The following is a 26,120-nucleotide window of genomic DNA, read 5'->3' as shown; positions in this document are numbered from 1 at the left end:
AATGATTCAGCTCTCCTCTTTCTCTTTCTGCAACTTGAGAAGGGCCTCATCTTGCTGCTGCATTTTGGCCTTATACGTCTCCTCTTGCTGCTGCATTTGGGCCCCATGTATTATATCATGTATATCATTTATGGCCATATAGGCAAGCCTTTGTAACTGGATTCTGGCACCATGCTTCTTCTCTTGCTGCTGCATTTCTGTCACATGCTTCTTCTCTTGCTGCTGCATTTGTGTCCCATATATCTCCTTTTGCTGCTGCACTTGTGTCCCATAGATCTCCTTTTGCTGCTGCATTTGTGTCCCATAGATCTTCTCTTGCTGCTGCACTTGTGTCCCATATATCTCCTTTTGCTGCTGCATTAGGGCCCCATACATCTCCTTTTGCAGCTGCATTTGGGTCCCATACCCCTCCTCTTGCTGCTGGACTTGGTTCTCATGGTATAGCACCAGATCATTAATTTCCCTTTCATACTTTTCCACGAGAGCTGCATTTTCCAAGGTGTATTTCTTTTTGAAATCATTGAATTTTTCAGCTTGCATTCTGGCCTCCTCTTCGTATTTGTTCTTCATTTTCTCAAGGTTTTTCTTATTGTTTTCCTCTAATTCTTTTCTCTCATTTTCCTCCTGTTCTCTTCTGATATGATCATCTTCTTCTCTTTTTGTTTCATCTCTTTCTTTTTCCTGCTTGTGCTCTTCTTGGAGCTTTTTATATCTTTCCTCCTTCGTTCGACTCTCTTCATCTTGCTGATGTCTTATTTCCCACCATTCTGTTCGTTCTCTCTCCCAAGCCTCGTGTTGTTTATTAATGTCTTTTCTACTCTGCTGCAACTCTCTGTCAATATTTTCTTTTGATTCAGATTGTGCTTTTATTTTGATCTCCAAGCCTTTAAATGCATTTTCCCACTCCTGTCGTTGGATTTCCTCCAGTTTCTTCTTTTTCCTTTCTTCTTCTTCTCTCATTTCCTGTTCTTTCTTTCTCTCTTCACGCTCCTTGTTAATGTGTTCCTCCTTTTCCTTCAGTGCTTTGGCTGTGAGTTCTCTCTCTTGTTCATTCCCATATCTCTGTTCTTCCATTCTTCTTCTAATCACTTGCATTTCTTCTTGGACCTTTTTATGTCTTGTTTGTTCCTGCTCTCGTCTCTGTTCATCTTCCTGATGTTGTTTTTCCCAGGATTCTTTTTGTTCCTTCTCCAAAGCCTCTCGTTGTTTTCTCATCTCTTCTCGACTCTGCCCCAACTCTCTGCCAATGTTCTCCTTTTCCTTTGATTCAGATTGAATTTTTTCCTCTAAAGCTTCACGTTTTTGTTCCCACTCCTGTCGTTGAATTTCCTCCTGTTCTTTCCTCTTCCTGTCTTCTTCTTCTCTCCTTTCCTGTTCTTTCTTTCTCTCCTCATACTGCTTGTTAATGTGTTCCTCCTTTTCCTTCAGTTGTTTGGATCTCAGTTCTCTCTCTCGTTCAATTTCAGATCTCTCTTCTTCCATTCTTCTAAGAATCCTTTGCATTTCTTCCTCATGTTTTCTTTCGAGCTCCCCCTTCTCTCTTTTCATCTCTTCCTCCTTCTCCTTCAAAATCGTATCCACTTCCTTTTGTATGGCTGCCTCTGCCTCTTGGAACATGTCAGATGTGTAGCAGCCACCACCATTTTTCTTCACCATCGTCTCGATCTTGGTCAACAGCTCAGTGACTTGCATGCGCTTGTTTTTACCATAGTTATTAAACACATGGTATCCTCCTCCACAGTTGGCGATCAGTTTCTTAAATGAATCATCACATTGGTCTTCAATGTATTCCTGAATGGACTGTTGCTCCTCCTCCAGTGAATCTCCCCTTGTGAAAAGAATGATGGTGAAGTTTTGAGAATTCTTCCCGAATCCTTTCTTGATTAGTTGTAGTGTCTCCTTCTCCTCTGGAGTCAGTCGGCCAATCTCTAACACCAACAGGAAGGCATGTGGTCCTGGGGACAAAAGACTGATGCATTTCACCATCTCCTCATTAACCTCTTCATGGGACAAGTTTGTGTCAAACAGCCCAGGGGTGTCAACCACTATGACACGACGACCATCCACTTTACCCTCTTCTTTCTGACAAAGCTTTGTGACAGAATGTTGGCTGGATTTGGCTGTAAATGCCTTTCTGCCCAGAATAGTGTTTCCTGAACTGCTCTTTCCTTTTCCAGTCTTCCCTATCAGCACCATCCTGAGACACTCTTCACTCTGTTTCTCATCATCACCACCTGCAAAATCAAAACAACAGATCATAAATTATTTGACAGTTGCAACAGTGCCACCTCAAGAGTATAGAACTGTGTAGAACCATGATGGGCAAACGTGTCTTGGAGGGCAAAGAGTCTGCAGGTTTTAATCATAACCAAACACTACAGCACGTGGTTTCCCTGAATAACCAGGAGTAATAGAAGAAGCAGGCCAGCACTCCAAAATGTCCTTTCAGAATCTTAATAAGTCACCTGGGATGGCACACAACAAACGTTTCAGCGTCAAGCCTTCATCAGTGTTGTGTTGTGTAAGGCGGAAATGATGACTAAATACATACAGACCGGAAGTAGCTACAATCAATTCAATAAAGGTCTATACAGGAAATGCGTACATGTGTAAGCCCATGGGTTAGAGAAGGACATGAAAATATTGTTACAAAATACATATAGAACCTCACTCAGACATGCTCTCACATCGCTCCCTGAAAGCATGAACACCTTGAATTGCACAAAAAAATAGAATGTTTAAAAAAGTGACCTAGTGCCTGCCAAGGAAAACAATCTGACAAAAAACTGCCAGGGAAGTTGGCCAACCTAACCTGCAGCTATTTAGACCAATAGAATCAAGGCATAGGCCGTGGGCCCTATCTTCCCACTGGCCTTAGGCACTCAACTGCGTTAAACGCCAAAAAACGCGCTTTGCACCTGACTCGGGAAGATAGCATCATGTTTTTAGGCCCCGAAATGCGCTTTCCGCCGAAGAGGCGTGCACAGTGCCAGAATAGGCCAGAATGGGCGTTTCGGCCTTAAATACCGGCCTAACGCTATCTTGGCGTTAATTTAGCGATTGCCGCTTTTCAAAACCAGGCCTTATTCAGTGCCCCGGGGATATTATTGTGCGTAATTACGCAGTGGCCTGCCATAGCCCATTTTCACTCTCTCTCCCCCTCTCTCTCTCTCACTCCCTCTCATCAGACAGGCACAATGACCAATGAAAAAAAAGTTGTTATACCGTAGTTTTGAGCCCCTGTCATTCAGAGGCTGTTGCATCATCCTACCTGTGCGCTCCCCTACGAAAGCCACACATGTGAAATCTCCCAGCATGCATTGAGGCTAATACATTTCGACAAGGAATAGCAACCTAATCAGCCTAAATAGGCTAAGTGGTAGATATAAATAATATTTATGTTAACACAACATGCAATTCTAGAACATTTCAATATTGGACAAAATAAAACATAAAAATCAAAACAGATATATGTTATAATATATACATACATATAATGTATGTAATCCAGGTGGCATATATATCCATCGCAAATACAGCGTGATATAGACGAGTGACAGCCGTAACGGTTCTACTGTGATGTCCGCTCCAGCAAGATTTGGCTTACTTCACACATACTTTTACAATAAAAACACATTTATGCAATGACTTCACATAATATAGGCTATATTTATGTGCATCATTTAGCCAGTGCAGCAGGTAGTCTACAAGTTATAAAACGACCTGCCCTGAATGAGCCGAGTGGGGGTGCTTGTTCACTATTGTGAAAGTTATGTGTTTACAACATAAAGATCATGGAATTGGATGGTATCATGAATGTCACCGATAGTTAACGTTCTATATTGTAGGCTAAGGGAGACCGCATCAGCCCTGCTGAACAGATCTGTATTTGCCTGGCTGTATATACAGTAGTAGGTTGAATCGTTTTATTCAGGCTATGATCTGTGATGTGCTGAGATATCCAAATTGGCAGAGATGACAGCATAAAGCCGCAAGCCGCGGACTGGATCGAGTGGATCAGGGCTTCGAAAGGAAGAATGTCATTGAGTAACTGCAGTTCTCCAATGAGCACAGTTGTGAATAATTCTACGTTTAAAAGGTTTGGTTCAGTGCTTAAGGCCGCGTTTAGTCCCGACACGAAAATAGGGAGTGGGCCGGACCACGCCCATTATTAGGGCTGCGCCTGCCGCTAAGCGCTGTTCCAAGACCAGTGAGACGATAGAGCCCCCTGTGTCTGTAATCCTACTGTGACAGGTATGACCTACAAGGTCAAAAGTATACACACTAAGGGCCATGTAGAAAAAGTACAAAATAGAAATATTAGAAAAGGTTTATAAGTAGAAAAAGGATCAAAATAACTAGACGAAACAACCTATAGCAGTAACTCCTCATTAAGGCCTTTAGGATGTTCCCTCTGCAAAGTGTGAATCCAAAAAGCTTCTCTCTGTAACAGAGCTCTGTCTCTATCACCACCTCTTTTTAAAGGTGCTACAGCTTCAATGCCCTGGAACATAAGAGAACACACATCATGGCCGGCAGAATTAAAGTGCCTTGCTACTGGGGACTTTTCATCCTCGTTCCTAATCTTACTTTTGTGTTCAGAGATGCAGACTTTTAAATCCTTTCTGGTGACAACAAACTTAGTTTTACATGAGATTCTTGATAAATAACTTTTTACCAGAGTGTGGTTGTAGAAAAGACTGACTTCTGATCATGGCGTTACATTGAACACAATTGGAACAAGGAAAATTACCATTAGGTACATTAGATAAAAAAGTGTGACAGTATGACAGTCAGCTCTGACTAACATGTCTCTTAAGTTCCTGGCTTGTTTATGAGCAAAAATGGGAAGCTTAGTGTAGACATGGCCTACTTGGGGGTTAGTACACAAGATGTGCCAATGTTTCAAGACACACTTTTTGGTAACCCTTTATTTTACAGGTACCCTAGTTACATATGAACTATTTGTAATTACACATGAACACCAAATGTAATTACACAGTAATTACCAATAGTTATAAATGAAGTTCATATGTAGTTACATTGTAACAGACCTGTAAAATGGAGTGAGTCTGTTCAACTGTAGTTCATATGTAGTTACATTGTAACAGACCTGTAAAATGGAGTGAGTCTGTTCAACTGTAGTTCATATGTAGTTACATTGTAACAGACCTGTAAAATGGAGTGAGTCTGTTCAACTGTAGTTCATACTGTATGTAGTTACATTGTAACAGACCTGTAAAGTGGAGTGAGACCGTTCAACTGTAGTTCATATGTAGTTACATGGTACCGGACCTGTAAAGTGGAGTGAGACTGTTCAACTGTAGTTCATATGTAGTTACATGGTACCGGACCTGTAAAGTGGAGTGAGTCTGTTCAACTGTAGTTCATATGTAGTTACATGGTACCAGACCTGGACCTGTAAATAAGCTCCTGGCTGGGACAGAGATTGCTAAAACCCAGTGGTGGATTCGAACCACTGAACTTCTGATTGCAAAGCAGGCGGCTTTAACCCCTCAGCCACGAGGGCTTTCCAAATTTCATGGTGGAGTTTAAGAGGATAACTGTATGTCAGTCAGATGTAGTTGCTGTCACTTCATAGCTTTGTTATTATACACAGAGACTTGGGGGAAAATATTGATACTTTATTTAGTTGTAGGTATGATTTTGTCCAGAATTCCCATACAAAAATTCTAATAAAAGTATTGTAGATATAGAGGTAACAGTGAAACTATAATCAAAATAGCCATTCTTCTACATTCTAATTGTTAGCTTATTGTAAATGAGTCATTTCCCCATCAATTTCCCAATTTCTCAATTTGTTGGGGACCCAGTCGAAGCCCCTCAAAGACCCCTTTGGTCACCAGACCCCCAGATCATCTCTCCCCAAAGTCTATACCCAGCCCAGCCCCCCCACCCCCCAAAGTCTATAAATCCCCTAATCCGCATAAGGGGGGAACTCCCCCCTATTTGCTAAATAAATTGTATGAACTGTGCTCTAGAAACATTTAGTTATATTTAAAGATTTTAAATAAAAAAATTCATTCTAATAATTTTCTGAATTGTGGTGTAAATAGTCCCACGAGCCATTTACAGCTCATGGGGGGGAGAGGGGGGGGGGGGGGGGTGGCACAGTCACACTGCAGAAATGCATTCACATTAATCAATATTGCCTGTCTTTCAAGCTACAACTAACAAAGTATCAACATTTCCCCCCAAGTCTATGCTTATAATAAAGCTAGGAAGTGACAAACTACATGTGACTGACATACAGTTATCCTCCCAAACTCCACTAAGAAAGTTGGAAAGCCCTCGTGGCTGAGTGGTTAAAGCCGCTTGCTTTGCAATCTGAAGTTCAGTGGTTCGAATCCACCACTGGGTTTTAGCAATCTCTGTCCCAGGCCAGAGCTTCTTTACAGGTCCGGTACCATGTAACTACATATGACCTACAGTTAAATAGACTCACTCCACTTTACAGGTCCGGTACCATGTAACTACATATGAACTACAGTTGAATAGACTCACTCCACTTTACAGGTCCGTTACAATGTAACTACATATGAACTACAGTTGAATAGACTCACTCCACTTTACAGGTATGTTACCATGTAACTACATATGAACTACAGTTGAATAGACTCACTCCACTTTACAGGTCCGGTACCATGTAACTACATATGAACTACAGTTGAATAGACTCACTCCACTTTACAGGTCCGTTACAATGTAACTACATATGAACTACAGTTGAACAGACTCACTCCATTTTACAGGTCTGTTACAATGTAACTACATATGAACATCATTTATAACTATTGGTAATTACTGTGTAATTACATTTGGTGTTCATGTGTAATTACACATAGTTCATATGTAACTAGAGTACCTGTAAAATAAAGGGTTACCCACTTTTTTATGTCCTGAGAAACAGGAGAGAAAGTCGTAGCACAAACAATATTGAAATCATGAGAGGAAGTTTTAGGTGCCAACAAGTCGTGCCGCTTCATATTTCTAACTTTCTCGAGGCTGTTATCAAGGTCAGTAGTAGTACTGTAACCCTTAGCTCTGAATCTTGAACAGAGTTCAGAAGCCTGTTCTTCAAAAGAAATGTCAGAACTGCAGATCCTTTTTATTTGTAAGAACTGGCTATTCGCTGAATAACCAATCTCGGAATCCATCAGTTAAAGAAATAAGCATTTTTTTCCTTACGGCCCCTTTATGCTTTTTTTTTTTTTTTTCTAAGATCCCATTGAATTATCATGGCATTAGTCTACTGAGTACTGTATATAAATTATACTCTTCATTTCCAAATAATAGATTAGCTGCTTTTTTAGAGCAAAATAGCTTATTAAAAGAGGAGCAAAATGACTTTAGAAAGGGAAGAGCTTGACTTCCGGTGGAGCCATGCCTGAGGCGGTCGCATAGTTAAGTGCTCTGTCTCAATCGGTATCAAATTCACCCCCAAACATGAAAAATTCAATTAATAAACTCCTTCGAGTAAGAAATGAGTGGAAGGGGAAATAAAAGAAAAGTAAAGAAACCCAATAACAAGGTAACTGAAGCATTTACGTCGAAAAATAGCAAAATGGCCACTCCTGAGAATGACGAGGAAAATGGCGTGGGTGTGCTAGCCGAAAACCAGGGAGAAGGCCCTCTCAACACCGGAGGTGAGCTGCTCAACGAAATTCTGTCTATCTCCAAAGAACTCAGAGAATTCAAGAAAGACATGCACTCGGCCTTCTCCGAACTTAAGGGGGAAATAAAGAAAGACCTGAAGGAAGAGATAACAACGCTGAAAGTCGAACTCTATCAGAAGCTAACGGAGGTCGGGTAAATACTCAACACCCAGGGCCAGGCTATCTCCGCGGCGGAGGAGCGGATTGCAGTGGTGGAAGAGAGCGGGTCAGTAACCAAAGAAGCTATGCTATCGCTGCTCAGAGAACAACGCAGGCTACGGGAAAAGGTGACTGACCTGGAAAGTAGGTCGAGACGAAATAATATCCGGATATATGGGATACGGGAAGAGGCCGAGGGTGACTTGATGATCACTTTCGTGGAGAACTTGCTGACTACAGAGCTCACATTACCCGAAGGTATGTCTCTTCAAATCCAACGCGCAAACCGAGCGCTGGCGAGAAAGCTAGGACCCGATGTCAATCCTAGATCCATCGTTGTAAACTTCCTGCAGTTCGAAGTTAAAGAAACAATTCTGAAGCTGGCTTCTAAGAAGAAAATCCAAATCAACAATAAACAGTTTTCTTTGACCACGATTATGCCTACGAAGTGATGGAGAAGCGCTGTGCCTATGGTGGAATCCACTGGAGCACCGGGCCGAAGACCTACGAGGACGTGCAGGAGGCCACACGTGAGATGAATGAGAGGGGATTCCACCTGGACGCTCCGAGAGGGGACACGAGCTCTTCCATGGAGGATCGTATACAGAAAGCGTTTCCATGGCAACGGAGGGAGGAGAGGATCAGAGGGAGCCAAATGGAGACGAGAGTGAAGGAAAGGTTGCAGTCGTTCAGGAGGGCAGAGTCTCAGGAGTAAAAGGAGAATGGGAAGAACACAAGGGAACTGTACGTAAATGAGGGAAGTAAATTAGAGGACATCTCCTATTTTATTTTATATTTTATTTTATTTACAGGAAGATCTGCTTTAGTTACCTACTGATAATAAGTATAATATTTTAGGAAGCTATTATTTTGGATTACCGATTGACCAGACAAGCATGTTCATCTATGTTGGACTTATCTAGAGGTCATGGAATGTACAAGCATTCCTCCACTAGGGGGGGCCCCAACCATTTGGGGGGGGGGGTTTCCCTCCACCCACCAACAGGGACTATAGAGGGACCATAGTCTCCCTGATCTGGGAAGTTTCTGTTTTTTCTTATTGTTTTGTGTTACTTGAAGGGGAGATCTGGTTTTGTTTTTCTTATACGATTCCTACAAGGAGGAAGGACATTCTCTTACATAGCAACGCACCCAATTCCAAAATCATGAATGTACGCACCACATGGTTTATGTGATTTCACTAGATGTAAATGGGCTTCTTAAACCAGTTAAACAAAAAAGAACCTTGGCAAAACTGAAGAGAGAGAACATTGACATCGCCCTGATTCAGGAGACACACATGTCAGGGGTAGAATATGAAAAGCTCAGAAGACAGGGATTTAAGTATGTGTTTCACGCTTCAAATGGGACTAGGCACACAAGAGGGGTAGCAATATTGATCTCTGGTAGAATAATGTACGAACATATAACAACTATCAAGAACAAAGAAGGAAGATTCATATTGATAAAGGGCAAAATTGAGGGTAATTTGTTTACTTTCTATAATGTGTATATTCCACCTGGCTCAGAGTCAGATTTCTATGTACAAACATTGGATAAGATTGCAGCAGAAGCACAGGGAACTCTTGTGTGTGGAGGTGACTTCAACATTACTCTGAATCCTCACCTTGATTCATCAGGACTGAGATCAGGCCAATCCAAAAAAACTACAAGGAAAATAAATTCAATAATATCTGAGCGGGGGCTGATTGACGTTTGGAGGCAACGTAATGCATCAGTTAAGGATTATACTTTTTTTTTCATCTCCTCACTCAACATATTGGAGAATCGACTATTTCCTAATGTTTGGGTCAGATAGCAGTAAGGTGCAAGATTGCCATATTGGAACGATGGATCTCTCGGATCACTGCCCAGTGTATTTGTCCTTATCAACAGCTTCTGAGAGGAAGTTTACATACTGGAGACTTAACTCCAACATATTGAATGAACAGAGTATTGAAAGGTTTACGAACGAGATATCAGATTATATAGAATTTAACGACAATGGAGAGGTGAGTCCGCCAATGCTTTGGGACGCCTGTAAGGCGGTAATGAGGGGAAAGGTGATTGCAGTAACATCATTTCTTAAGAAGGCGAGAGCTGAAAAACTTAATACCTTGCAGGTTGAATTGAAAGTATTGGAATTTGAGCATAAGACAACAATTGACCCTAAGATTAAAATAGAGATAAAAAAGAAAAAAAAACAAATTGAAGAAATATGTACACAGGAAATTCAAAAGAGGATGTTATACACTAAACAGAAATATTTTGAAGGTGGTAGCAAATATTCAAAATTGTTGGCCTACAAACTTAGAAAACAACAGGCAGATAACATGATATACAACATAAAGGATCCACGAACAAACGTTCTTCACTATCAGATGAGGGAAATTAAAAACTGTTTTAAAGAATATTATGAAAAGCTATATACACAACCTCAGGTTGATAATGATCAGAAAATGGAGTCTATGCTCAAATCTCTAAATTTGCCAACCCTTACAGAAGCCCAAAATGTGTCACTGACCCAGCAGATATCACAAGAAGAAATGTATTCAGCTATAGCTAGATTGAAGGCAGGCAAATCTCCGGGCACAGACGGATTCACTACAGAGTGGTACAAGGGCCTGAAGGGGGCTCTGACACCTATTCTGTTGAAAACATTTAATTGGGTCCTGACAGAAGGGGAAACTCCAGCTTCATGGAAAGAAGCAATTATCTCGGTTATACCTAAAGGAGGGAAGGACAAATCGGAATGCGCGAATTATAGGCCAATTAGTGTACTGAATCTTGATTACAAATTGTTTACGTCAATTATTGCCAAGAGGCTGGAAAAAATTCGACCAGAAATAATCAATTTGGATCAAACCGGGTTTATTCTGTCACGTCAGACTCACGATAGTATTAGGAGGTCCCTGCAGGTTATTAGACATATAGATCAAAATAAAATCGGATCCCAATAATCCTTGGGTAATTAGCTCTCTTAAAACATGGAAAGAAATAATTAGAAAGCATCACTTGAAGGATAGGGCGCAATATTGAAGTGGTTTGCATATGACTCGAATTTTATCCCCAGTAGATATGACTCAACCTTTAGAAATTAAGCCCCTAGTGTTTAAGTAAAATTTAATTTGCAGGACCAGGATCGTTTTAGGTATATACCAGTGGCGGCTGTTGATATTGGTAACAGGGGAGGTAGCTTCGCCCAATTTTCGAAAAAAAATTGGGGCGCCCAAATCTCATTTTAAATTAGCATTAGGATTAGACTGTTGTGATGTTTTAACCATCGATAATTGTTCCTTTTCTCATTATTTCATTTCTCAGAGTAAATACTGTATATTTATTTCGAGATTTTTGTCAATTATTTGTGCTGTTATGGTTATAATTAGCCTAGTTACTCACTTCTACACTATCTTAGATTGTGCTACTTATGGATGGCATGGAATTATAGTGAAAATAGATTATCCCCCCTTTTTGCTGGGGACCCCACTTTGAAAACCACTGGCTTAGGCTAGAACTGTTGCGAGAAGGTTTCAGGATTTATCTCTATGCATTAGGCTGTGATTACTATTTATATAAATCTATTTATTCACATAGATTCATTATATATTATGGTATACAGCCTACCTGTGACATCAATGTTTTGATTAATCTGCGTCAGTACCGAAAATGTAGCCTATTACTGCATGACTGATCCTATGATGTCATTGTAATCACACTCAGGTGTGCTTTCACAAGACAGGTGTTGTCCATTCAATCAGCCCACCTGTCTTTATGATGGCTGTCTTGCACTGTTTGTATGATACTTGACAAAGTCTATGGCTGAAACTGTTGTCAAATAGCGTTAAATTACACTTTATTGCATCTGGAACGAGAGTGTGTTTTCCCCTGCACAGTGCTGCTGCATCAACATACTCGTTTAGTTACATTCCAATCAGGGCCGTAGCTAGCTATGAGGACGGGGAGGTCCGGACCTCCCCTAATATTTCAGCCTGCCAAATTTTTTTTTTTTTTTTTTTTTTTTTGCAGGCCAGGCCAGGCCACTCACTGAACAGCAGGCCAGGCGCCGCCTACTGGTTTACTAGTGGTTTTATTACTTTATTCAGGTTTAAAGTGGGTGCATCTCATTGTAAAATTGGACTTGGCCCAAATTGGGCTTCAAACGGCCCAAATCAGGCTTCAAACGGCCCAAATCTGGCATTAAACGACCCAAATAGGGCTTCAAACGGCTCAAATCTGGCTTCAAACGGCCCAAATTGGGCTTCAAACGGCCCAAATTGAGCTTCAAACGCCCCAAATTTTTTCACGCGCGTCGGCCCGTATCGGCCTGGCCTGCTTGGTATCTAATGCCCGGCCTGAATTATGATCCCAGTCCGCCCCTGGTGGTGAGTGATGACTGTCTGTCTGCCTGGCGAGATAATTGAAGGTGAGCGAGCTGCGAGACAGTGAGCGAAGTGAACGACAGACAGTGAGTGACACTGACAGATTTTTTAGCAACAACCAAGAAAGTAAGTGTCTAGTCTGTCTCTTAAGTAATGTTACCTGTGTGACACCTTGGGATGCTACTGGCTAATCATGCATGATGCCAATTGCCAAGCTCCCGAAGTCAGGTATGCAGGTGGCTATATGCATGGTTTCAGTTTCATGACCCAATAAGTAACAAAAAGAGGTGGTGTAAAGGTAAAAACAACATAATATATTTTATTTTATTTTTCAATCGTTCCTATCAGGAATAAATAAATGTCCCTCTGTATGTTTTTTTTATTATCGATGATGACTTTGTGTGTTGTGTACGGCTTGGGTTGTGTACCTGTGTTTGTAGGTGTCATTTTGATATGAATTTGGCTAAAACAGTTTGTGTTTGTTAGTTACAATTATGTTGACAGGAGAGCTGAGCAGGTGGTGACATGAAAGAGAATATACTGAATAATGACATCACAACAGTATAATCCTAATGTTGATTTAAAATGATATATTACTCTAAATATGGCTTAAAAAGGAAAAAAAAAAAACTAAAAAAAAATTCGAATCCGCCTCCCCTTGCTGGACCTCCCCTATTTCGGAACCCTGGCTACGGCCCTGATTCCAATTCATCAACTTTGGAGCATTATTTACCCCCCCTTCCCGACATCCTAGGTTGACATGCTTCATCCCAATCGATTCCTTATTTCTTCTACTTTCATATCGTAAAGATCACCATTCAAGCTTTAAAATTGAGCTCGCTGTCAGCCATCGATTTACAGGCCAAATTCAGTTAAAAAATGTGTGAATTTAAGGTTGCGGGTTTTAGTATAAAAAATTACAGGATGAAACTTCAATACGACAAAAATAGCGCTGCTCGGTTAACCATTTCCACGCCGAATTTAATAGAAGGCTCGGATAACTTGAAATCAATTGACTTACTTGAATATCCATGCTGTCTGTAGTGGAAACGCTGCAGTCGAGACGTTGCAAATATTCCAGTTTTCTGACTTGCAAAAAACCCAGTATGGCGCAGCTCAAGTCTCACGCAACTCGAAACTCGTTTTGGGTGGTAATCCAATGAAACAACTGTCTCGCTTGTGAACACTTACTGATTGATAAAAAAGTAAATAAAAATAAGAGGGAAATATGATATGCTGCTACTGTCTCAGTAAAAGTCGTAAATCCTTCCTGTCAGGTCATCACAGGCATTGGATTTCACTTCCTACTTCATTCAGCGTCAGAGACCAGGCAGTGGACAATACAATGTAAATCAATGTCAGCAATCTATCCAACCAACAACCAATTAGATTTCACCTGGTTTCACCGGGCTAAGGGCGTAATCACTTCCAGCTCAATCTGATTGGTTGGAAAACACATCACTCTCACGTGTTCTCTGTGAATTGCAAGTGTTTTTCAACCAATCATATTTTTCATTAGATAAATTACCAAATAAATAAACGCCCACAGGGCGAATGTTTTTTTATCTGCCTACCGCACGCTGGGAGCAGGGCCAGAGTGACTCTCTGCATGGAGCTCAGTTCAGTTCAGTTCAGTTCAGGTCACTGTTGTTGAAGCATTTTAAGCATATAAGAATATAATGAATGAAAAAATGAGCGTCTGCACATAAGAAAAAACACATTTGATTGATATTTTATTATAAAAAAAAATGAAAAATGAAAAATGAAAAATGAAAAATATAAAAATAAAAATAAAAAATGATAATAATTGTTTTAATGTAAAATCCCCAATCTAATAGAGGAGGACCATCCTCCTATGCCTCACTGGAAAAACCTCCTCTGGTATATACAAATCAGGAACTTTATAGACAAGACATTCCCGAAAACTGATCGAGCAATGGGAATGGAAATCCTTGGTATCTTCCAGAATGCATATGATGATGGTAGTTACAGGAAGCTGATATCTAGGTTGTATCAGGCTCTTCAAAATCTAAAAGGTGACCATACTATGAATATTAAGGAAAGATGGGAAGCAGAGGGAAACTCCACAATATCACCAGAAGAATGGATCAGAATATGTGGTCAGCAATGGAAAATGACGAGTTCACCATCCTGGAGGGAATTCAGTTGGAAAAATGTGACTAGATACTTCTGTACTCCAGCGCAAAAATCTAACTTCTCTCACCAATCTGTATGTTGGAGGTCATGTGGAAATGCAATGGTGAACCACTTTCACATCTTTTGGAGTTGTCCCTCTGTGGCTCCATTTTGGAAGGAAGTACACGAGGTCCTGGAGGCGGTTTTTAGGATGGAAATTAATTTTGATTTTAAAACACTGTACTTGGGAGATATAGAAGAGTTGCATTGTGTGAAGCGAGATGAATATATGTTGAGAGTGATGTTAGTGGCCAGCAAAAAGGCAGTGACTAGAAAATGGCTAAAACAAGATGTTCCTGTACTGATGACAGTAGCTGTCGTAAAGACAGGGGGAGTGTTTATGATTTACGGTTGTCGTAAAAACCAAACCAGTTGTAACATGGCCGACCTGCATTAAAGCCGCACCACTAACCGCAGCAACCTGTGAGCGTATTATTGATGTTTAACTTAACGTTACATGGTACCAGGAGTTAGAGAACGCACGGGAAGGACATACTACGATCATGGAAGGAATAAAGCCGCCAGGGAGTCTACAACTAGAAGGGAATGTGGACGAGAATTGGCGTGCATTCAAGCAACGCGTCCTTCTCTATATGGCGGCCATATGCGCTTCGGAAAGCTCTGGAGCACGTAAAGTAGCATTATTGCTGACAGTGGCTGGCCCGCAGGCTATCGATGTGTTCAATACCTTCCCATTCAGAGAAGAAAAGGATAAAGAAGATCTGGCCAAGGTGACCAAGTTCTTTGATGATTACTGCACCCCCCAGAAGAATGAGATCTACGAGAGGTTTGTGTTTCGCTCCCGCATGCAAAAACAGGGAGAGTCCTTTGATGCCTTCTTAACTGATTTGAAGACAAAAGCGCAAACCTGTAACTTTGAACAACTCAAAGACTCTATGATACGTGATCAAGTTGTTTTTGGAATATTCGACAAGAAGGTGAGAGAGAAAATGCTTCGGGACAGTGACCTAACATTGGATGGTGCAGTGAAGCTTTGTCACGCGAGTGAGCTTGCTGCCATGCACGCTAAAACATTTGGAGGGGGCAGCACAAATACAATGTGCCCAGCCGCAAGCACGCTGGGTCTGGAAAGCATGTCAGTGGACGTGGTTAACAAAAGGGACACAAGGGGGCGTGCAGAGCTAAAGAACATGACGCCCTATGACTGCAGACGGTGTGGTAACTCACATCTTGCCCGGCAGTGTCTGGCTTATGGGAAGAGCTGTGCAAAATGTAAAGGCAGGAATCACTTTGCTAAGATGTGTTTTTGGGAAGAGAAGGCTGAAAATAAGAAGACTGAAAATAAGAAAACAGTCCATGCTGTTGAGACAGAAGACACACTGTTTATTGGAATGGTGCAAAGTGAGTCACAACAGGACGTTGATAAAGCAAATCAAGAGCATCCAGTAGGACCAGAGAGTGAAACTTGGATAGCTCCTTTGCTAGTAAATGACACTATAGTTGCATTTAAGCTGGACACGGGGGCCAAGGCAAACCTAATAAGCTGGAGTGATGTGCAAAATCTCAAGGTGAAACCAAAAATACAAAACAAAACAGTGGGATTGAAGGCATATAATGGACAGAGCATTGCGACAAAAGGAACATGCAGGCTAAGGGTTAAAGGTAAAAATAGCTTTCACAACCTGATGTTTGTTGTAGTGCCTGATGGACATGAGTCACTGTTGGGGGATAAGGCATGTGAGGATTTGGGTTTGGTAAAACGTATATATGCTATAAACAAAATGTCATGTGTGCAGAGTGCCCCGCAAAACAGTACAAACCTGACTCATGACGCTATCGTGCACAAGTATGCAGATGTTTTTCAGGGTTTGGAGCACTGCCTTTCACATACTCCATCAAGCTGAGAGAGGATGCACAGCCAGTGATTCACGCGCCCAGAAGAGTTCCGGTGGCTCTCAGGGGCAGGCTGAGGACTGAGCTAGACCGCATGGTGGATCTGGGCGTTATAAAGAGGGTCGAGGAGCCCACTGATTGGGTCAATTCCATGGTCTGTGTCAAGTCAAAGAAAAATGATAAATTGCGTGTTTGCATGGATCCAAAGGATCTCAACGCTAATATTAAAAGGGAGCACTATCAGATTCCGAAGAGGGAGGACATAATCAGTGAAATGGCGGGAGCAAAGTATTTTTCTAAGATGGACGCCTCACATGGATTTTGGCAGCTGAAAATTGATGAAGAGAGTGCTAAAATGTGCACTTTTAACACCCTGTTTGGCCGCTACTCCTATCAGCGTTTGCCTTTTGGGATAAGCTCCGCCCAGAGATTTTTCATCGAGCAATGGAGCAGATAATTGAGGGGCTGGACGGTGTGCGTGTGTACGTGGATGATCTGATCGTGTGGGGCTCCACTCAAGAGGAGCATAACACCAGACTGGAGAAAACACTCAAGAGGATACACGATCATGGGCTGAAATTAAACAGGGAGAAATGTCAGTTCAGTCTCAGCGAGATCAAGTTCCTCGGAGAAAAAATCTCCACAAAGGGCGTCCAGCCAGGGAATGAAAAGGTAAAAGCCATACATGATATGAAGAGGCCAAGCGACAAGAAGGGGGTGCAGCGGGCCCTTGGTATGATTACCTAGGAAGGTTCATACCAAATCTGGCGGTGAAAACTGCTAACATGAGAAAACTGCTGCACCGAGATACTGAGTTCCAGTGGGGACATGAGCATGATGCAGAGTGGAAGCAGCTGATACATCTTCTGACAAGTGAGCCCCTGCTGAGTTTTTTCTGTCCTGAGAAGAGAACAAAGGTGTCTACTGATGCCTCGAAGGATGGGCTGGGGGCGGTCCTTCTGCAGGAAGATGGGGGTGCATGGCGGCCAGTGGGGTATGCGTCACGCTCTATGACTGATACAGAGGGCAGATACGCAGATCGAAAAAGAGTGCCTTGGTCTGGTTTTTGGATGTGAAAAATTTCATACCTACATCTATGGACTTCCTAATGTCATATTAGAGACAGACCATAAGCCACTGCTCGGTATTGCAAAGAAAAATCTGTGTGACATGTCACCCCGGATACAACGCCTAATGATGAAGCTGCAACGTTATGATTATGAGCTCACGTATACGCCAGGCACACAGATGTTCATAGCGGATACGCTGTCCAGGGCCGCACTGTGTGACACACACACACACGCTGAAACAGAGGAAGATCTGGCTCTTCATGTGGATATGGTATATGCAGCGCTGCCCGCCACACAGGAACAGCTATCGAGGATAGCCTCAGAAACAACAAAGTACCCTGTTCTGAGTACAGTGATGAGAAATCTACAAGGGGGCTGGAAAGGGGGCTCATGTAAACAGTATCAGGACATTCAGTCTGAGCTCTCTGTTGTGGACGGCCTTTTGCTTAAGTGTGATAGGATTGTGGTGCCCACATCTATGAGACGAGAGATGCTCACCAGGATACACGAGGGGCACCTGGGTGTAGAAAAGTCAAAAAGGAGAGCACGTGAAGCCCTCTACTGGCCAAACATGAACTCTGACATCGACCAGCTGATCAAGGAGTGTGCCACGTGTCAAGAGTATCACTATAAGCAAGCAAAGGAACCCCTCATCACCACGGAACTCCCATCACAGCCCTGGGAAAAGGTGGGGACTGACATGTTTCATTATGAGGGCAAGGATTATTTATTGGTTATAGATTATTATTCAAATTATCCAGAAATGTTCCTCTTGCCCAGTACCACATCAAGGGCTGTGATAACACAGTTAAAGTGGAGATGAAGCACTGAACAATATGAGTGTAGTTTGTTTGGTGAGTACCTTGGTTAAGACAGGGCCCTGCAATCAACTGTGAAAACCACCTATATTTGCAGGAACACTCAAACCTATTTCCCTGTTTCACCCGTTTTCGCCACTGGGCGCCGCCATGCTTGAGCAAGCTAGATGGTGACGTCAGCAACATTGTCCCTGCCTTGTGCTTCTTGTACTCACCCGTAACAATGGAGGATGCAGATCAACACACTGTACTCACTGTACCCGGAGAAAGACGGAGCCGAGGAGGATCGTTCTGTATTGCCCCAGGGTGCTCAAATGAGTTTTATCGTGTAAAGGGTAGTGGTAAAGATATTCATTTTCATGTAGTTCCAGTCAAAAAACTGCAAGTGCTGCGTAGATGGCTAGCTGCGCTAAAACGTAAAAACCCACCTGTGGGCCCCGTACAACGAGTGTGCAGTGACCACTTCGTCAGCTCTGATTATGTGGAGGAGGGAGGCTTTGATGAGTCTGGAAGATTTGTTTTTCGCAAAACAAATCGCCTGAAGCCAGACGCGGTGCCGTCCGTCTTCGATTTCAGCGGCTATAGCGCAGCTCAGACGGACAGACCTACCCATGTCCCGGCAGAGGCAGCCCTCCGCCGGACTGACAGAGTGCAAAAACGCGCTGCCAAGGCGAAAGACCAAGAGGTAGATTAACGCTAGAGAGTTAATTTGTGATGTTTATAATCAGGGATGTAGTGTAAGTAACCCCTCTCAGGACTGATAACATAATCTAACGTTAGGTCAGGTCCTGAGAGGGGCTAGGGTGTAGTGGTACATACTGGGTAAACTGGCTATCCAAGGTTAGTTTACCCACCATAGATAGTTGATCTGAAAACAGGCGAGTGATTTCTACCTCATTTCAAAGACGTTTACCCTACACTACACCCCCGTTTATAATTTAATTGGCTTCACAATAAAAAATTGCACTCGTGAAATGAATCAATATGTTATAGCACAGCAAATCCCACACCAGCTAATTGTTGTAAACACTCATTCATTTGTCATTTCACAGTGCTCTACAAGTACTGAAGTGCAGTGTATATGTATATGGTTAATATAAATGTATGTATAGCCAAAAATATAAATAAACAACGCTCAATGCAGAGTAAACAGTTTGAGGTATGATACGTGTACGATGTACACATTATAGATCAGATATGAACAAGACAGTAGTATGAATACAGCATAGAATAACTAGTATACAACGTAGTGTGGTATTAATAATGAATTTGAATCCACTATTGGTCAGATATAAGCAGTGTACAGTCTATCATAAAATGAACTACATTACTATTGTATAGTACTGTCCAAACAGGACTATACAGTATTATATACCATTTACCATATATGTCTAGACAGTACTATAAGTATGAATAGTGATGTAGTACATTTTATGGTTGTCAATTTTATTGCCCATCAAACTGTAAAATCTGAACACAAAACAATGCATGGGGCAATGTAATAATAATAATCAATGTAGGCTGTTCAAAGGGCTTAGCTGGAAATCTGCTGATGTGTTTTGCTATTGACAGTGCTTTGTCTGGCTTCTGTACTCCTAGATGCTGAGCGATGGTCACTGCTTTCTCTGTTGAGTGCTCCCTTAGTGCTGCCCGGATGGAGATTGCCTGTCCTTTCTGAAGCTGTAGTTTTTGCCCACCCTCTCCGGTGCCACCAGCTCCTGAGGCTCTCAAGTTTACCAGTGTGGATGCCCTCTGTTACTCTTTCCAGCTTCTTCAACAGCTGTTTGTCCAGCACCACAGTCTGGAGATGTGTAAATGCAGCAGAGCTGGGATGGAGCCACGGCTGGAGGCTTTCCTCTTCTTTACATGTCCTTATTGTCTCCCCAGAATCCCAGTTGTCCACGTTGGTGATGTGATGCAGCACAGACATCCACTATTCTTTCAGCTTGGTCACACTTGCATCACATGTGCTAGCAGAGTACCACAGGTGGTTAGTGATCATTTTAATCCACTCGAGTAAGTCAAGTTAAGTTTATTTGTATATCCCTAATTCACAAACATGTCTCAGAGGGCTTTACAGAGAAGATGTCTAGCTAAATCTAGCTCAGCACTATCAATAAACATTATTGAACAATATTATATTAGAGATGGAGGGGGAGAGGATGAGGGGAGGGGAGGGGAGAGGAGAGGGAACAGAACAAACAGGGTATACTGGGGCTGGGTGATGCGGTTGAAATCAATATCATATGGTAAATGGTAAATATCACAAAAGTCACAGGGGACAGTTTCAATACATACCAATGTATATCACAATATGGTAAGCAAAGTCACATTAATAATTCAATTATAATATATTCTAATTCCTCATTGTAGCACTTCAACAGTCTCTTTTTCATACTTTTGACAATATGCCACAGATCATATCCGTGCTTGGTGTTTTCCTCTTCTCGCACTACTCTCTGGACAGATGGGTGGCAGAGCTGGAGATGTTGTGTTCTTCCAGCTTGGCAAGGCGTCTCCAGATCTTCAACCTCTAACCTGTAACTGTTTTGTTTTTTACAGTCTCCTGAGCTACCACCAGGCCTGACTTTGTGTCAATCAGTGAGTAGGTGCTGCATGATGTGTTATGACTGGTGGTCATACCTTGAATCACCAGACACTACCAGAGATTCTTCACCTGCTGCATTCATTATTGCCTCATTGCGGAAACACAATTTTTCTTTCACTTCAGGAATGACAGGCTGTTTGGATGTGTGTTGGTGACTAAATACATTTTTCACAATTCTCCCAGTGATGCACAGTGAACGGTTTCAACAGCTCTTTTGTACAGAGTGATGTCCTTTGATAGAATTTGGCTTGACTAAGTATGCTATTCTACACCCCCCACCCCCACCCCCACCCCAAAGGTCAGAGAAGCATGCAGGGAGTTGGTGGAGGGCCTGGTGACAGGAGAGGTGGAGGGCCTGGTGAGAGGAGAGGTGGAGGGCCTGGTGAGAGGAGAGGTGGAGGGCCTGGTGAGAGGAGAGGTGGAGGGCCTGGTGACAGGAGAGGTGGAAGCCTGTCAAGACAGCAGCAACCAGGTGCATGTCAGTACTCAGACTGATCTAGTGGACAGTAACTGTGAGGCCAACCAAAAGACATTTGTGAGCAAGGGCACAGTCACTGATGACATAGGTAATATGTTGGTAATCATCAATGACCATTCCTACTGTACATCAGGAGATGACCTCAGTCTGTTGGATGACATCCCAAAGCCAAGAGCTTCATCACCACAGCTGAGTGAGGTGTATCTGAGCAGTGAGGGGTCAGTCCAGGAGGAAAGTGCAGAGGACATGAGCTTAGATGGATCTGATGATGAATTTCAACTGAGTGAAGAAGACATTGAAATGGAAAGCTTGAGTGATGTAGAGGACATAGAAGATGAGGAGCCCAATCTCTCAGAAGACAGAAAGAGCATTGTATATACAAAAGAGCTGTTGAAACTGTTCACTGTGTGTCACTGGGAGAGTTGTGGAGTGTCCAACAGTAAAGACAGAGTGCATTGATGGTCACAGCTATACATGGCGTTCCCAGCCTCTGTTGAGAGGTGTAATGGAGTGCAATGTGTCAATACCTGCAGCAGTATTTGTTACAGGGAATGAGTGTACTCCTTTCCTAGAGGTCTGTGACACAATTGGCTTGGAGAGCCTCTCCAAGAGGCAGTGGTTCAATATCCAAAAGGCCTATGTCATTCCTGAAGTAAAAGAAAAATGGTGTTTACACAATGAGGCAATAATGAATGCAGCAGGTGAAGAATCCCTGGTAGTGTCTGGCGATGCAAGGTATGACAGCCCAGGTCACAATGCATCATATGGCACCTACTCACTGATTGACACAAAGTCTGGTCTGGTGGTAGCTCAGGAGACTGTGAACGTCACTGAGGTGAAAAACAGTTACTGGTTAGAGGTTGAAGGTATGGAAAGATGCCTTGCCAAGCTGGAAGAACATGGAGTCTCCATCTCTGTGCTAGCAACTGATTGCCACCCATCTATCCAGAAAGTAATGTGAGAGGAGTATGGCAATATCAAACATGAATATGATCTGTGGCATATTGTAAAAAATATGAAAAAGAGATTGTTGAAGTGCCACAATGAGGACTTACTTGAGTGGATTAGGATGATCACTAACCACCTGTGGTACTGTGCAACCACATGTGATGGAAGTGTAATCAAACTGAAAGAGAAGTGGATGTCTGTGCTGCACCACATCACCAACGTGCACAACTGGAATTCTGGGGAGACAATAACAAAATGTGAGCACCCTCCCTACAGCCGTGAAGAGGAAAGCCTCCGGCCATGGCTCCATCCCAGCTCTGCTGCATTTTCACATCTCCAGAATGTGGTGCTGGACAAACAGCTGTTGAAGAAGCTAGAGAGAGTAACGGAGGGCATCCACACTGGGAAACTTGAGTGCCTCCACTCCCTCTACACAAAGTATGCAACGAAAAGAAAGAAGTTCATGAGAGAGAGCTTTGAGGCTCGGCTTCGAGTAGCTGCACTGGACCACAACCACAACGTGATCAGAGAGACTGCAAAGACTAAAGGAGGAGAGAAACAGATGAAGCACCACTTTTCAAAGGCTGCTAAGCAGTATGTGGTGGCACCAGTCAAGATGGCTAAAGACTACAGCTTCAGAAGGGACATAGTGGCAGGAGCACTGAAGCGCTGCGAGGCGATCTCCATCCGGGCAGCACTAAGGGAGCACTCAACAGAGAAGGCAGTGACCATCGCTCAGCATCGAGGAATCCAAAAGCCAGACAAAGCACTGTCAATAGCTAAGCACATGAGCAGATTTCCAAATAATCTCTAAGCCCTTTGACCAGACTACATTGCCCTAGGGCTGGGCAAGGATAGCTGGCACTCACCGTAGGCAGTTTCAACTAAGCCTTTTATTGGGCAGAGACAAAATTGAACGTTTCGGCTAGTAGCCTTTTTCAACAACAAAAAAGGCTACTAGCCGAAACGTTCAATTTTGTCTCTGCCCAATAAGTGCCGGCTCTCCTCTTTTAATCATTTTGATGTAAACACAACAATTAAAAACACAGAAATTGAGTGTTGCAGCTCCGTAATAAATATGTTCAGGTGGGAACTTCACTGATTTATCCGTTTGATTGGCTGTTTGAGTGTCACTCATAACACGCTCCATTATCAAGGGACATATAGATATTGAAAAATGTTCTTATTGTGTATGTATGTGTGTATGTATGAATTTATCGCCAATATAAATTGCTATTGATTTATCGCCCAGCCCTACATTTTCCCATGCATTAATTGCTTTGTTGTTTGAATTTCGAGTTCAAATTTCACAGTTGGATTGGTTAAAACTCCAGCAGTTATAAAAAAAAAAAAAAAAAAATGTTGCCTGGCAACGAGATGTCCCTCAGTGTTCAAAGCAACAGTTGTTGCAAAACAGATGTTTACATTGAGATGTACTGTAGAGCAGGTGCGCTTCGTCAATTTTCTCCTTGGCTGTGGGTGCTCAGCTACAGGAATTAGTCAGAAAAGATCACTGCATGAGTGAAAATAGCAGCACTCCAAAAATTACATGTTGTACTTGTTGTTAGCCCTCATTAAAAAAATGAAAATCTGAAAGTCTTGCATCTTAATTTTCAGATTTTCATTTTTTTTAATGAGGGCTAACGCATTGTACAACATGTAATTTTTGGAGTGCTGCTATCTTCACTCATGCAGTGATCTTTTCTGACAGATGTTTGTGTTGATACATTTCTAATTAACTGCACATTATTACTTACCATTAATTGTATCATTGTTAGTTATAGAGAAAATGAATAAACATACGTTTGTTTATTTACTGTTATATGTATTCAGTTGTCATCTGTGTATTCATTGAATTCATTGCAAGTGTTATGAGTGGTACAGAAAATAACAGAACAATATGCATGATAAGGTAGTGAAAAGGGAAGATGAAATTCAAAGAGGCCATACATATGGATCATATAAAACAATTTATTCATAGCTCACGTCATTCTGAGAGAACATTTTTACAAGTCATTGTAGTACTCAAATCCACAGTATTCCGCGGATGGGAAGACGTTCCTGATGGCATTGACGACACATGCTGGAATTGGAAACCTGTTCCTCCTTCCCAGATGACCCCTGGACCAAAGGGTGAACTGTCTGTAGGTTGTCAGCCTGAAAAGACTGACACAGAAAGAGAACAGGCTTAGCATACTGATGTAGCCTACTGTAACAAGGCTGCATCCTATAACCATGACTGTCATTCTCCAGTATTATGTCAAATGTTATAACAATGTGTAGTGTATGTGCTGGACCACTGTCAAAGCTACAGTATGCCCATACATCTGATTGTATACTGAACAAATTAATATAATTAGAAGTCATAACTTGAATGGGAAAAAGCCTAGTATATAGATGTTTGTATTGCCATGCACTCCCTCTGAATATTAGTATGGGCTGGAGAGAAGTGATTCCCCGGGAACCAATGCATTTCCATTCATTCATTCTAACGTGCATGACTAAAATTAATATAGAAATAGACAGGTTTTGGGTTATGGGATCATAATTTTGACAGTGATGGTTGCGACAAGACAGGCATTTTAGCAAGCTAACTTTATAAGCACAGTTGTGGTCCATCAATTTTCATCAACCCCTTCTGTGGAGGTGTTTTGTGTGGTTTGTGGGCTAACTATTAACCGAAGGATTGAATGTAGCTAGCTTACCTGCTGTTTATTGGCCGCTCCAATATCTCAGCTCGGACATCCCGCAAGGACAACATTGAGACCTCCAGGACGTCTCTCTCTCAAGACACAACATCTGAAATGTCGGATTGCTGGTAATACAGTTCTCTTGTTGTAGAGATGCTCCAGGTTTGCCATATGGTCATCTTGGCAGCACCCGCTTTCCACATGGGTTTGCATTGCGATACAAGCGAAGCAGCGGCACCACGTAGTATTCCCTATCCGCTGGCTTTCATCTTCGGCAATGTCACTTTCTCCGCCGTCGTCCGAATCGATAGGAGCATGTCTTACCACGGCTCTTGCTCTTACTGGCTCAAAAGCATATGCAATCGGGTTTCCGACCTGATCCGTGAGTCTTTCCACCTCGTCAAAGCTTTCAGACTCCATGGTAACAGCGCTCATCTAGTGTGTGGAGCTATGTGGCTACGAGCCTGTCCATGTTCGTGACGTCAGCACGTAACACTGACAAACATGGCCACGCCCTAGTTGAAGAATGCAAGGCAAAGGGGCAGTACAAACGGTGTTGTCGTAGAAACGGCTTACTTTTATAACATATTATTGATTGTGGTATATCTAAATAGCAAATTAATGCTATGATGTGTGTTTATTGCGCTATTTCATCTCCACTTTAAAGTCAATATTTTCCCGACAGGGTATTCCCCTGACTTTGATTTCTGATAATGGCCCTCCTTATGCTAGTCATGAGTTTCGGGAATTTGCTTCAGAATATGAGTTCAATCACGTGACCTCCAGTCCTCTGTATCCTCAGGCCAACGGGAAAGCTGAGAAGGGGGTGCAGATTGTAAAAAGACTCTTAAAGAAAGCAGCACACAGCAACACTGACCCGTACCTGGCCCTGATGTCATACAGGGCGGCCCCGCTGGAAAGTCGCAAATCTCCAGCTGAGCTACTGCTGGGTCGCAAGATCCGCACACGACTGCCCAGTCATGGCACACGCACGCCTGGACACAGAGATGGGGTGTGGGCAGACTAAGCCAGGGCGTTACAGCTGAAACAAAAGACATGTCATGATCGCACAGCCACTGCTCTTACACCTCTACAGGAGAAAGATGTGGTTCACATAGAAGGGCCAAAGTCATGGGCTAAGAGAGCCATCGTTCTGCAACAAGTAGCTCCCAGGTCATACAGTGTGATGACAGAGAATGGAGATGTCTATCGCAGAAACAGGAGGCATCTATTGAAGACCAAGG

The 26,120-nt window shown here is 42.5% G+C and overlaps 1 protein-coding gene across 1 annotated transcript; it reads right to left on the bottom strand.

The window, feature by feature from the left end:
* Positions 1-6: 6 nt before the first annotated feature.
* On the bottom strand, positions 7-25,866 carry LOC310800803 (uncharacterized protein; the record flags this gene model as incomplete). Its single annotated transcript, XM_083664721.1, has 2 exons — positions 25,760-25,866; positions 7-2,234 (listed from the first exon to the last, which is right to left on the bottom strand). The coding sequence occupies exons 1-2, from the start codon at positions 25,773-25,775 to the stop codon at positions 7-9; spliced, it is 2,244 nt and encodes a 747-aa protein (XP_083520847.1). The 5' UTR covers positions 25,776-25,866.
* Positions 25,867-26,120: the final 254 nt, after the last annotated feature.

The sequence above is a fragment of the Poromitra crassiceps genome, assembly GCF_964638095.1.
Source record: "Poromitra crassiceps genome assembly, contig: HAP1_SCAFFOLD_85, whole genome shotgun sequence".
Classification (NCBI taxonomy): domain Eukaryota; kingdom Metazoa; phylum Chordata; class Actinopteri; order Beryciformes; family Melamphaidae; genus Poromitra; species Poromitra crassiceps.
This window is presented reverse-complemented; position numbering and strand designations above follow the sequence as displayed.